Genomic DNA, 11,967 nt, shown 5'->3' with positions numbered 1-11,967 from the left:
CCATGGGATGGCCCGAAGCCCCATGGGATGGCCCGAAGCCCCATGGGGCCCCGGCTGCACCCTGAAGTGGGGACAAGACACCCTTCGTGGTGCTGGTTCACCTACTTTCACCGCAGAGCCTCTGGATCTGGGTCAGATCTTTGTGTGGTTCTACCACAATGCAACTTATAAACCGAGGTATGTGAATAGATACAGTTAAGGAATCGTAATAAAATCACTACCTGTAAATTCCTTGTAACTGTGGTTTGGCAAACATAATGTGTATTTGTGAAATAACTCGTCTTTTCTCAGTGGTTAATAGATACAGCAAAAATAATCTTAAAAATATTTGGTTAAAAAGAAAACAACAAAAGGAGACCAGATTCTGAGATGACGTAAATATATCTAGTTTCCCTGGAGACCATGGAGATAACTTGACTTACACCTGCTGAGGTTTTTCCACTACTTTGTAGATCTGTAACATATAAAGTTGGATTAAAAGCCCTAGCATATAGATCCCAGGTTTACAAAGAAAATTTCAAGGTGGAGATTTCTTCAGCTTTATGGGAAAAAGAAAATTGATGTTTTATTGCTAATAATTATTATTTTATGTTTTTATAGTAAGTAGGAGCCCCAGAAAAAAAACCATCTCTATTAGATATAGTGATACAGTATTCAACACAGAGCAAAAAAAGCCTAATCTGAAAAGTGCTTACAATCTAATCTGCATCTGCAAGGGAATCTCATGATATGTCTTATCCATTACCGAATTTTCTTTGGCACCTGCTCTACTTCAGCTATCATCTCCTATGTGTATTTGTTCTGCCTTCCCCTGCAGCTCTATCCTCAGGGAAACTATCCTTTTATATTCTAGATTAACAAGTAAGACTCTCATGTTTCTCTTTAAAGCCATGTATGTCAGGCTTTAATGTTTCTCATTAATGACATGTATCTCACCCACACTGACATTTCCTGCAGTAGTCAGCACATCTTAATAAATGCACAGAAATCCACAGAAATTTGCCTGCAGCTACCAAACACAACTACCTCCTCAGAGATTCATGGGTGTTTCTGGAGTTCATTGTAAGCACTCAGAAGATTGTTAAATGGTTTGGTTCTGTCAGCACGAAACTGTCCAGTACTCAAAGAACCATTGCTGGTGCTGCAGGTATTACACACAGTTCTGTAAATTAATTGCTTACTGTGGCCCCGAGACTATTCAAAGCTTCTTCAAATTCCTAGCACACAAAGTCTCTTATGCCCTTTCATCTGCTGCGTTAAACCAGAAAAATTCCCTTAATTTCATAACTTTCAGAGTTGTCCCTAACACACACTCCTGATAGCAATCCAGAAAGCAAAGCTGTGAATTGCATCTCTTCTAACTGGAATGCCAAAACCTGGGAGCTAAATTCAAAAGATTTTCTGAAATACCCTAGACTGACAAAAGTGCTACCTTATCCAGTTTTAACATTTTGGGCACAGTACATCCTTCTGAGGTTGCCTCAGAGCTTCCAAAACCAAAGGATTTCTTTCAGTTATGCTACTTTTGCTACGAGTGACACTGAGCAGGTAACTATATGGCGCTAACATGAAAAATATTTGCATTTCAAGTGAGGTGGATGACTGCTTTCGAGTTTTTTTTATTAGTACAAGGAAAGGGCAGTCCAACCAATCAGTATTTGAAAACCTTTAAGTCATCTTGTGCTGTTACCTATAGACATGGTTCAGAGTCCTGTTATTAACAGATCACCAGCTACAGAAAACAGCAATTTTCTAGCTGCTGATGACAGTAAAAGCAGAAACAGCCCCAGGCAGAGTGAAACTAACCAAAGGGAGCACTGGGGATCTCCCAAACATCTTGCTTCATTTAAAACAAAACAGAGAAACAAACAAAAAAGAAAATGCAAAAAAGGCAAGAGTTGCAGAAATTGTGAGATCCACAAAAGATGCCCTAGATGAGACACAAGAAGTCTGTTGGATTTAGTTGACAGGAGGAACAAAGTTTAGAGCTGACTTGATCATACGTGGTAAACATGGATAAAAGATTTCTATCAGAGATCACTGAGTGAAAGACAAATGGAAAATGGACACGTTAATAGGAAAGATGATTGAGTGCCGTTTTTAAACTATGGAATTATTTTGTCTGACATGGGTGGGCTTTCCTGCCTGTAAGGATCATCTTACTGACAGAGTTATCCCAGTTCAAAGAGAAACAAGGGCCAGTTGCAGAAAATACCAGGTTGAATTCGGTGCCTGTGATCTAGGCTGAAGTGAGTAACAAAACAGCGTTTGGGGCTCACATATCAATTACGGAAAGGTGTTTTACAGAAACTGGTGGGCACATTAAGATGCACTGGAGACAGTTTACTTTAAGGAACAGGGAGTTTGGCTCAGAATCACTAGGCAACGCCAGCGGCGAGTAGCAGCGAGCCAGGCCTACAGGCTGTCCACACACAGTTGCCATCCGCAGTCGCACCCCCGACAGCGTGCGCCCTGCCGGACCCTCACCCGGAGCTGCGCCGCCACCGCCGCCCGTCGCTATGGGAACGGACGCGGGCGCGAGGCATGCCGGGCTGAAAGAAAACGCAAGAGTAAAACCCTACGTCAGCGCCCCAGCCTTGACCAATGAACGCTCGGAGGGGGCGGTGGCGGTGACCAATGGCGGGCGGCCGGTGCGGAGGGGGCGGGGTTGCGGCGCTCGGAGGCGGTCCGGCGCGCACTGAGCATCCCGCGGCGCCGCTCCGCTCCGCTCCGCACAGGGTCAGTCCGCAGCGCCCGACAAACCGTGAGGGGAGCGGCTCTCCGGGGAGTCTGACTCTTCCCGGTGCCCGGGCACACTGGCAGCCGGCACTGCCGGGAGCGGTGAGTGTCCCGGCGGCTGCATCCCCTTTCCCGCGTCCCCCCGAACTGCAGGCGGGAGCGCCTGGAGAGCAGGTGCTGAACGGGAGCGGGTGTGAAACCCCCGTTCCTCTGGCTGTGAGCACGGGCTGTGCCTGAGCCTCTGCCACAGCCGGTAAAAGTGCTGCACAGCCCCGGCTGTGGGGACAGCGCGGGCCATGGAACCGGCTGTGAGTGATGGTACCTGTGTGACTGCTGGGCAGCTGGCTGCTCCTGCAACTTTGAATTCTCTTCTTTGCTCAGTACAGACAACCATGAGCGATCGAAAGGCAGTGATCAAGAATGCAGACATGTCAGAAGAGATGCAGCAAGACTCTGTGGAGTGTGCTACTCAAGCCCTGGAGAAGTACAACATCGAGAAGGACATTGCTGCTCACATAAAGAAGGTAATTGCTTACTTGTGCTGTCCTTTTGAAATCTCTGTGCACATGAAAAATCAAGCAGGGGGATGCTGCTGGGCAAGTAGCTCTAGAGAAACAAGTTCTAGAGACACTAGATAATCAAGTTGGACTTTCTCTGCAGGCTGGTGTCCTTATGTTCCTTTCCCCACCCTTTACGTGGACTTTTCCAGGTCCTTCTGTTTCTCTCTTGCAGTACTTTGTACTTGAGCCTTTTCTGCCACTGTCCCATTGTCAGGTGACCAGAGTGGCAGGTGCCTGATGAGCTGGTGCAAAACGCAGGGGGTCCATGGAGCCTCTTTGAGAAGTGGTGGTTTTCTGACCTTGTAATAAGAAGTGGGTTTGTGGCTTTTTTTTTTTTCCCCACTACATGTAAGACAAACTGTTCATGCTAATGCAGAACAGATGGTTCTCAGCTTCCAATGTGTCAGATTTTCTCTCCTACTGAGAGCCAGATTGAGCTGCAGTTAGTTCAAGGGTCTGGCTGAGCAGAACACAAGCTCTTGCATGCTCTCACAAAAAGTCTCTTCAGCGGACAGCTGTTATTATAGCTAGTGCAGTGTATAACCACTGACTGCATGGTTTTACTGAGAGTAGACTTGTACACATGAGTTAGGATCCAAGAGAATGGCAGGAGATGTGCCAGGGGAGGTTTAGTTTGGACATTAGGAAAAGGTTCTTCACCCAGAGGGTGCTGGAGCACTGGAACAGGCTCCCCAGGGAGCTGTCACAGCCCCAAGCCTGACAGTGTTCAAGACGAGACTGCACAACACCCTCAGACACATGGTGTGAATTTTGGGGTTGTCCTATCCAGGGACAAGAGTTGGACTTAATGATCCTTGTGGGTCCCTTCCAACTCAGGACATTTTATGATTCTATGAGTTTATTTGAAAGTCACAGCAGGTTCCTGACTACAGTGTGTGGGAAGAACATGGCTTCATGACCTTGTATCAAAAAAGTGGCAGAGAATTTTCCATCTATTGTCCTTTCAGCACCCTTCTTGAAAACATCTAAGCAAGTCAAAATAATAACTTAGTCTGTATAGATTCAGAACAAGCAGTGAAGTTTTAAAAGTTATCATTTGAGATCATGAGAATTTGAAGAAAAGTTACTTCCCCAAACATATGTTTTAAGGTTATTCCTGCTCAGCTTGGAAGCACTTTTTTTTTTGGTCTGAGTAAGCAGCAGATGAGTTAAAAAGTGACAGATGATCCTTGCACTTAAGAGCATATGCTGTTCCTTAATTGCCTTCTTCCAAAAGTGATACTCGCTAACAAGTGACATATTGCAAAAAAAAACCCCACCCTGTTGAACAGTATTAGTACAATTCTCACGGAAATGCTGAATTCCTAGTTCTGTCTTCTGCAGGAGTTTGACAAGAAATACAATCCCACTTGGCACTGCATCGTGGGAAGGAACTTTGGCAGCTACGTGACTCATGAGACCAAGCACTTCATCTACTTCTACCTCGGCCAAGTCGCTATTCTTCTTTTCAAGTCTGGGTAGGACCACAGACTGTTACTGAAACTTGCACCTGGACTGCAGGCCAACTCCAAACAGGCTCCTCCCTTCAGCCTTCCTGAGGAAACAGACCTTGATCTTTGGGTCTTTTGTGGCATTGTTAATGGTCAGGGATTTTGCTGTAGCAGCTGGTATCTTTATTGTGGCTATAAAAAAGGCAAAAGTGTCTTCCTTGTATTTATTTTCTTTCAAAAGATGGCTTCTTTGCTAATAAAACTGTTGGAACAAGTTTATCCTTTAAGAGTTTTCTCTACCCTTCTGCCCTCTTAGTGTTTGCATTACCTTCTGTTCCACCGTGAATGAAGGAGGAACATCCCCACCTCCGTTTCACCCCCCTCATCCACAGCAGCTGAAGCCTGAGCTAATCTATAAATGCGTCATCATTCAGTAACTGAGAACAACAGGAGATATTTTCCTTGAGAGAAAAGAGACTGGTTTCCAGTTCTTGATAAGAATATTTTCAGCATGCACAACCTCCAGTACAAATTCTGGAGTTTAGATCCAGTGTTGCTTTTCTGATTTCAAGTGAGCTGGCGACCTAAAAGCAATAGTCCTTTCATCTCCCCATTTTCAGAAGAGACAATGTCATCCCATGTCATGTCACCCCAGAATACAATTATGCAGTCATTTTCCTTAGAAAAAAAAATCCTTTCTTAAAAATATACCTTCTTAGAAAGGTTAAAATATTGACCTAAATGAAAAAAGTTGATGCAGAGCTGTTTTATTTCACAAGCCTTCCATTTGCCTTCGAAAGTAGTAAAGGAATCGTGGGGAAAAATCCCCTAAGAGTCCACATAGCAAAGATAATAATAGCTTAATAAAAATCTAATAAATCCAAGTTACTTCTCACTGGCATGATATCCTCCTTGAAGCTTAGTAAAAAAAAGGAGGCTTCTTATTTGAAGACCAGTCAGTCTATTTCTGGTCACTGAAGTTGCTTCATTTGTTAGCATTGCTCAGTTTTGGTCATGTCCTTCACATTGCACTTGAAGGGAATTGCAAGTGTAAGGAACACGACAGGAGTCACTCAATCTACAGGTTTCATGGGCAAAAAAAGGTAGCCGATGTTCTTCTGGGTGACTGCTGAGCATTTGCACAAGTTCTTAAAACTCCTCTTCAATCTTGAGAGCATTGAAATTCCACAGCCTTCATACTCCTCAAGAAAACTACACTTCCTGTGTTTTGCTACATGGTAGACTTACAGTTTGAAACCTGAGTGAATGGCAACAATGCCTGAGTTTAAATTCTGATAATCCACCTTAAGAAACCCAGCATCTTCTATCATTGCCTTCAATTCCTCCTGAAAAATAATAGTTCCATAATTATAACAGCCTGAAGGCCTATAAGCCAGTTGACTGCAAGATCATACTGAGACTGTGTCATGTATGTTAGTGAATTCAGAAAAATACTGTCTTACCTGAGGGGGGAAACGTCGGATGCTCTCCACAAGATACTGGTAAGACTTCCAGTCACCAGCGATAACCTCACCCAGCACAGGGATAACCTGGAAACTGTACAGATCATAGAGACTGCACAGACAGAGAGCAAATACAGATTAATACAAATAAGTTTAAAACAAACCCTCTCCAAGACAAGTCGATATCTGCACCACAGAATCACAGACTGGTTGGGGTTGGAAGGGACCTCTGGAGATCATTTAGTCCAACCCCTGTGCTAAAGCAGGTACACCTAGAGCAGATCACACAGGAATGTGTCCAGGCAGGTTTGAACGTCTCCAGAGAAGGAGACTCCACACCCGCTCTGGGCAGCCTGTTCCAGGGCTCTGGCACCTCAAAGTAAAGAAGTTTCTCCTCATCTTCAGATGGAACCTCCTGTGCTTCAGTCTGTGCCTGTTGCCCCTCATCCTTTTATTGGGTACCACTATGCTATGCAGTCTGTGTCTGATTTTAGAAGTGCACAATGAGGTGGCCTCAAAGTGTCTCCATCTCCTATTCTGGCTAAGTACAAATAAGAGAGCCCTGTGACACAGCATTAAGTGTCACCATGTTCCTACCTGGAAAGAAGAGGGTTGCTGACGTGACTAAATTCAAGGCAGAGAAATCTTCCTCCTGGTTTCAGCACACGATAAGCCTCCTGAAGGGCCTGAGACAAAGTAGACAGAATAGGTTTGTTTCCGTAGAACAGCACCTGCCTGTTATAATGCCAAGTGATGGCAGCTCAGTGATGAACTGAGAGGGGTAAAGAGAATCCTGATTGGCAATCTCCAACATTTGCTCGTGGAGAAGCAGCTTGAGACAAGTACAAAAAAACCTCCAAACAAACAACAAAGCCAAACCAGAAGAACTCTTGCTGTTACATAAATAGATTTATAGCAGGTTTTGTACTGAAACTATGATGTCAGGTTTGCCATTTTTCTTCTTTTTTTCCCCCTACTCTCAGCTGATGAATGTTTGCCAGCAGAGCTCTTGTAATTACACACCAAACCCAAAAAGGAGGTGACTCAGCTACAAGAAACTGAAAATAAATAGGAGGCGAGATAGCTTTTCTTTTTTTTTTTTTTAATCAAAAGATTTTACTCAACTGTGAGGCACACCCAAAAGATCAAAGCAGAAATGATACTGGGTCTTAGATGAGCAATGTGTGAGAACAGGGAGGAAGGAGAGGGAAGAAGAAAACCTTTGCCTACTTTGAAAATTCCATTCTATATGCAAAATAAAACACCTAAGAACCACCAAGACAAAATTCTGTTTACAACTGTATGTTTTTTCACAAAAGAGCACAGCTGAGTTGTAATCAAGAAACACTGGAGGTTGTACATCTGCTTGGCTTCAACTGTCGTGTTCCTAAGGAATAAAATATAAACAGTGCACATACGTGAAGGGAACTCTGCCAAACAATTGGAGGTTGGGATGTGTTTTGTATCAGGTCTCCAGGGAGCTATGCTACCAGTCTGCTGCATCCATGAAGGGGTATTCAGACAGACAGCCTGTGCTTCAGAAGAGTGCAAGACGAAGCACTGTGAAAGGCCATCTGCATTAGGAGAAGTTCCAAGGCCTATGGCTCCAGGTGGTTTGGATCCAAACGCTACACCTTCCATACAACAGCATTGCCAAGGTTGTAACACTCCTCCAAAACAGACAACTAGTCTAGCTAGACAGGTGATCTAACCTATCCTCACCCACAAGACAGCTAGCTGTTTTTGAAGGACAGATACTGTTTAGAACAAAGGGTGCTGCTTACCCTAATTAAAATCATACTTGTTCTTCATAGGAAACCCTACTGCTGGCCCGTGTAAAAACACTGAGCAGCAGTGGGCTGAATGGGTTTGTGCAGCCGCAGTGATGGCAGCAGCTGCTTGCCACGCTGCTCTGGGAGCTCTGCATGCTCAGGCATGGAAATAGAACCAGGCAGAAGGCGCTGGACCCACTGCAGGTGGGATGCAGATCACGTGCTCCAAGAGGATCTGAGACATGCACAGTGACTGCACTGTGCATGTGTAGATCCAGCCACACCACAGGTCAGGAGAAGTGGGGAATGACTGCAGCATTCAGCCCTTTTTGCCTTCGGAAGAGATTGTCTTGCTGAGCTGGAAGGATTGGGCACAACTAGTATAAATCTAACCTTTTATCACAAATGTGGGGCATTTAATTACATTCTTCATCCAAACAAGTTGCACAATACATGCCACTTATTTTAAATGTTTCATGAGTAGATAAAGATGTTCCTTTATCCAAAGAAATTCCTCCTTTACTTCCTCTGCTACAATGGAAAAACTCAGGTGAATTGTAAGGACCCCATGTCAGGATACACTACAGCAACTTACCAAATCAATACGAGTTACATTTCGGATTCCAAAGGCAATTGTGTAAACATCAAACTTATCATCATCAAAGGGCAACTCTTCAGCATTCCCAAGTACCCAGGACAAGCCTGTAATAAAAGCCAAGGACACAGAATTGAACTCAGACTGCTCCTGAAAGTCTAGAACTTATCTATTTCAGAAGAAAATTATTATTAATAAAGTGGTATTTAAAACTAATAATTCAATTTTGCATTTTTGTTCGTGGAAAGACACCTCAGTCTATACTCTCAAACCTTTCAAGGCCCTGTATTGTACAGCTGTCTGTCAAGCAAAGTAATTAATTTTGCAGATCAGCCAAAACATTCTTCTGCATATACATGCACACTGTGCTCAGAATGCCTTAGGCTGCCAAGAAGATTTCACCCAAATCTTGCATCATAGTAGAAAGCAACTGGCTTTCCGGAAACTGGCTGCTGTTTGTTTGTAGTGAAGCTGCAAAAATAAGAGTCTCTGCTCAAAGAGTAACTATAAACTATTATTAATGTCTTGCCATTCAACAATGGCCAAAACACTTAAAACATTTTGCTAGAAAGCTTCAATAGTGTGAGAAGCATGAAAAGCTGCATTCCCTCCATCAGCACTATCACTATGTGATCCTGTTGCAGCTGTGTTGCTTCCCAAATCCCAGTGGATCATGGCCATGTCTATCTGTGCAGCATCAATGTCCAAGTTATTTGTACCAAAAATAAGACTGCTTAATTTGGAATGAATAGTTCTTAAAGTCACTGCTTTTGGTGACTCAAATGCAAAACTTCTATGTCTTACTTCTTAAAATCAAGCTTTTCAATCAGAATTGGCATGGTCCCCAACAAATTCTAGATATCAGTGAATTAATGCATTGACCTGCAAACTAACATTTAATATAATTCAGAACATCAATATAATTCAGTTTCTCTGAGTACTATTAGCATATGTTCTAACTGTGGGAAGTTTTATAGGTTCACAATCCACTTTAGTTCTTGCATTTATTATTTCCTGCCTTGATTCCTTAAGTACCCACTATAAGATCTTCAGTGTAATCATTCTAGGGCTGAGCTTTTTTGCATTATATGCCTTAATAACATCAGATTCATTTGCATGGATACAAACAGCAGGTTTAGGTTATTTAACCAATTTTGAAGGATAGCTTCGTATCAGACCTTGTGGACACCTCCATATCTGCATTTCTGAAAGTTCAAGTGTTATTCAAGAAGATCACTGTACATCTGAACAACATACTACGCACATGCTCACTGAAAAAGTTACTCTACATTGGCAAATACGCAAGCACACCTCTAGTATACACCCTGCCTATATAATGTGCATTGCAATTCTGAAAATCCTGAAGTGGTGATTACCTGACAGCTATCATGTGTTGAATTCTTGCTATGAGGCAAAGGGCACAATGCATGACTTACCTTCAGTGTAGCCAAGATGCTGTGCCTTCTGCTTCCCAACTTTTAACATTTCTTTGTTAATGTCACAGACCACCACTTGGGAATCCCCTAGAGACTTTGATTTGTCTTCCTGGTAACTCTCAGCAATTTCCTGCCATGATAAATTTTGATGGTGCCTAAGCTTCCGTTGGAGCTGACGTTCTCGTACAGAGCGAACATAATTAATAAATCGAAAGGCGATGTCACCTGCATTTGTTTTAGAAGAAAGATACATGTTTTGGAATGTTTTCTGACTACAAGAAATTTGAACATAAGGCTTTGAACATCAAACAGAATTTTTATTTAGCTATATGTAAATAAAAACCACACACACAGGGTGGGAGGGGAAGAAGGGGGAAACAAAACAAAGAAAGGGAATGTATTAAGACCAAAGAGTCCATGACTTCCTATAAATGGAAACAGTTTTCCATAACATATAATGGCAGTACTATAAACCTTTCAGAGCCTTGAAACAAGATACTACAAAACACAAAGAAGTTACCTCTTGACCCTTCTCTGCAAAAATCAAGTAGGTGCTTCACTAGTTTTAAAGACGGGGAACTGAGGGTGAAAAAAAAGCCTTGGCAGCTAAATTCTGAGCAGACTGAAACAGTACAAATCCAGCATGGCATTATCATGTGGAACTCACCAAAACTATTTACCTGTTCCTCCAGCAACATCAAGAAGAAGTGTTCCAGGGGAAGGGTTCATTTTACGCACAAGGATGTCCTTCCACACTCGATGAATCCCTAGAGTCATTGAATCGTTCATTACATCATATTTCTTGGCCACACTTTCAAAGACCTGGTAAACTGCAAAGAAAAGACATGAGAATTAAATGGAATTTACCTAAAAATGCTCCTGTGGAAGTGAAAAGTATCATCTATTTCCTCATGGAGGTCTGCCACCATGTGGAACTGAAAAATACCACTCGAAAACTCTTTATAATTGACCGAATCCTGAGCCTCTTGCCTGACAAACGCCTCTTCGGAAAAACAGCCTCTTCCCGTAGCCCTTCCGGAACTGAGATTATAATCGGGTTGGTGTAACACTGACACTATTCACCGAGACTCCCGGTAACGTCTCAAACCAACGGCCCAGCCCGAAACCCATCTCCAGCCCCCACGGGCACCGGGAGCCCCGTCAGGTTCCCGCTCCACGGCAGCCCCCCCGCACCCCGCCGCCGCTCTCACTTTTCTCCCTCCTCTCCGCCTCCGTCACGGTCTGGAAGCCGAAGTGCATCTCCGGCCCCGCGGCGAGGCCCCGCACGGAGCCGCAGAGCGCCCGCAGAGCCGCGCCGGGCCGGGCCAGCAGCGCCCGCGCCGGGCACAGCCCCGCCGCCGCCATCTTGCAAGGGCACGACCTCCCCCCGCCCCGCCGGCCCCGCGGCAGCGCCGCCCGCCGCGCCGGGACCGGGGCTCCGGCAGCCACCCCACCGGCGGAGGGCGCGGCCACGGGCGGGGCCGGGCCGGGCCGGGGCCGCGCTCTGTACTCGGCCCCCACAACCACGAAGAATCCCGGTGATACCAGCTGAATCTCGCCCGGCAGGACATACCTGACAGGGGAAAAAAACCCCAAACCAACCCCAAAACCCCCAAAGCCGACACAGCGTATTTGAGTAATTTTGCAAATAGTTTTCTCTGACCTGTTTAGATGTTTAGTTTTGCAGAGGGAGGGCTGGTTTGTGGGCGCTGATGACCTGAGGGAGAGAGGAAAAGTTTCTGATTCCCATTAGGAACACTGCCACAAATTGGAGACCATTTCTATTTTTTTTTTTTTGCAAAAGCTGTCCTGTTTATGGCATTTTTGAATAGTCCAGAAACTCCTGTCAGCTTTGTAGATACAAAGAGGTTACTTAGCCCTTTCTGGTGAGATTTACATCACACCATTCCCCGAGTACGAGTGGGTCTCCCTCGCCAAGATCTTTCCACAT

At 44.4% G+C, this 11,967-nt stretch overlaps 2 protein-coding genes across 2 annotated transcripts; one reads left to right on the top strand and one right to left on the bottom strand.

Moving 5' to 3' along the window:
• The first annotated feature begins 2,756 nt into the window (after nucleotides 1-2,756).
• LOC135995170 (dynein light chain 1, cytoplasmic) lies at nucleotides 2,757-5,003 on the top strand. Its single transcript, XM_065646289.1, has 3 exons — nucleotides 2,757-2,841; nucleotides 3,121-3,263; nucleotides 4,644-5,003. Exons 2-3 carry the CDS (start codon nucleotides 3,132-3,134, stop codon nucleotides 4,779-4,781), a joined length of 270 nt encoding a protein of 89 aa, XP_065502361.1. The 5' UTR covers nucleotides 2,757-2,841; nucleotides 3,121-3,131; the 3' UTR covers nucleotides 4,782-5,003.
• A 498-nt stretch (nucleotides 5,004-5,501) lies between these two features.
• On the bottom strand, nucleotides 5,502-11,387 carry COQ5 (coenzyme Q5, methyltransferase). Its single transcript, XM_065646288.1, has 7 exons — nucleotides 11,228-11,387; nucleotides 10,697-10,846; nucleotides 10,017-10,241; nucleotides 8,581-8,687; nucleotides 6,811-6,899; nucleotides 6,214-6,325; nucleotides 5,502-6,096 (listed from the first exon to the last, which is right to left on the bottom strand). The coding sequence occupies exons 1-7, from the start codon at nucleotides 11,379-11,381 to the stop codon at nucleotides 5,995-5,997; spliced, it is 939 nt and encodes a 312-aa protein (XP_065502360.1). The 5' UTR covers nucleotides 11,382-11,387; the 3' UTR covers nucleotides 5,502-5,994.
• Nucleotides 11,388-11,967: the final 580 nt, after the last annotated feature.

Source organism: Caloenas nicobarica, chromosome 16 (genome assembly GCF_036013445.1).
Source record: "Caloenas nicobarica isolate bCalNic1 chromosome 16, bCalNic1.hap1, whole genome shotgun sequence".
NCBI classification, from domain to species: Eukaryota; Metazoa; Chordata; class Aves; order Columbiformes; family Columbidae; genus Caloenas; species Caloenas nicobarica.
Note: the sequence above shows the minus strand (reverse complement) of the source record. Positions and strands in the feature narration are given on the sequence as shown.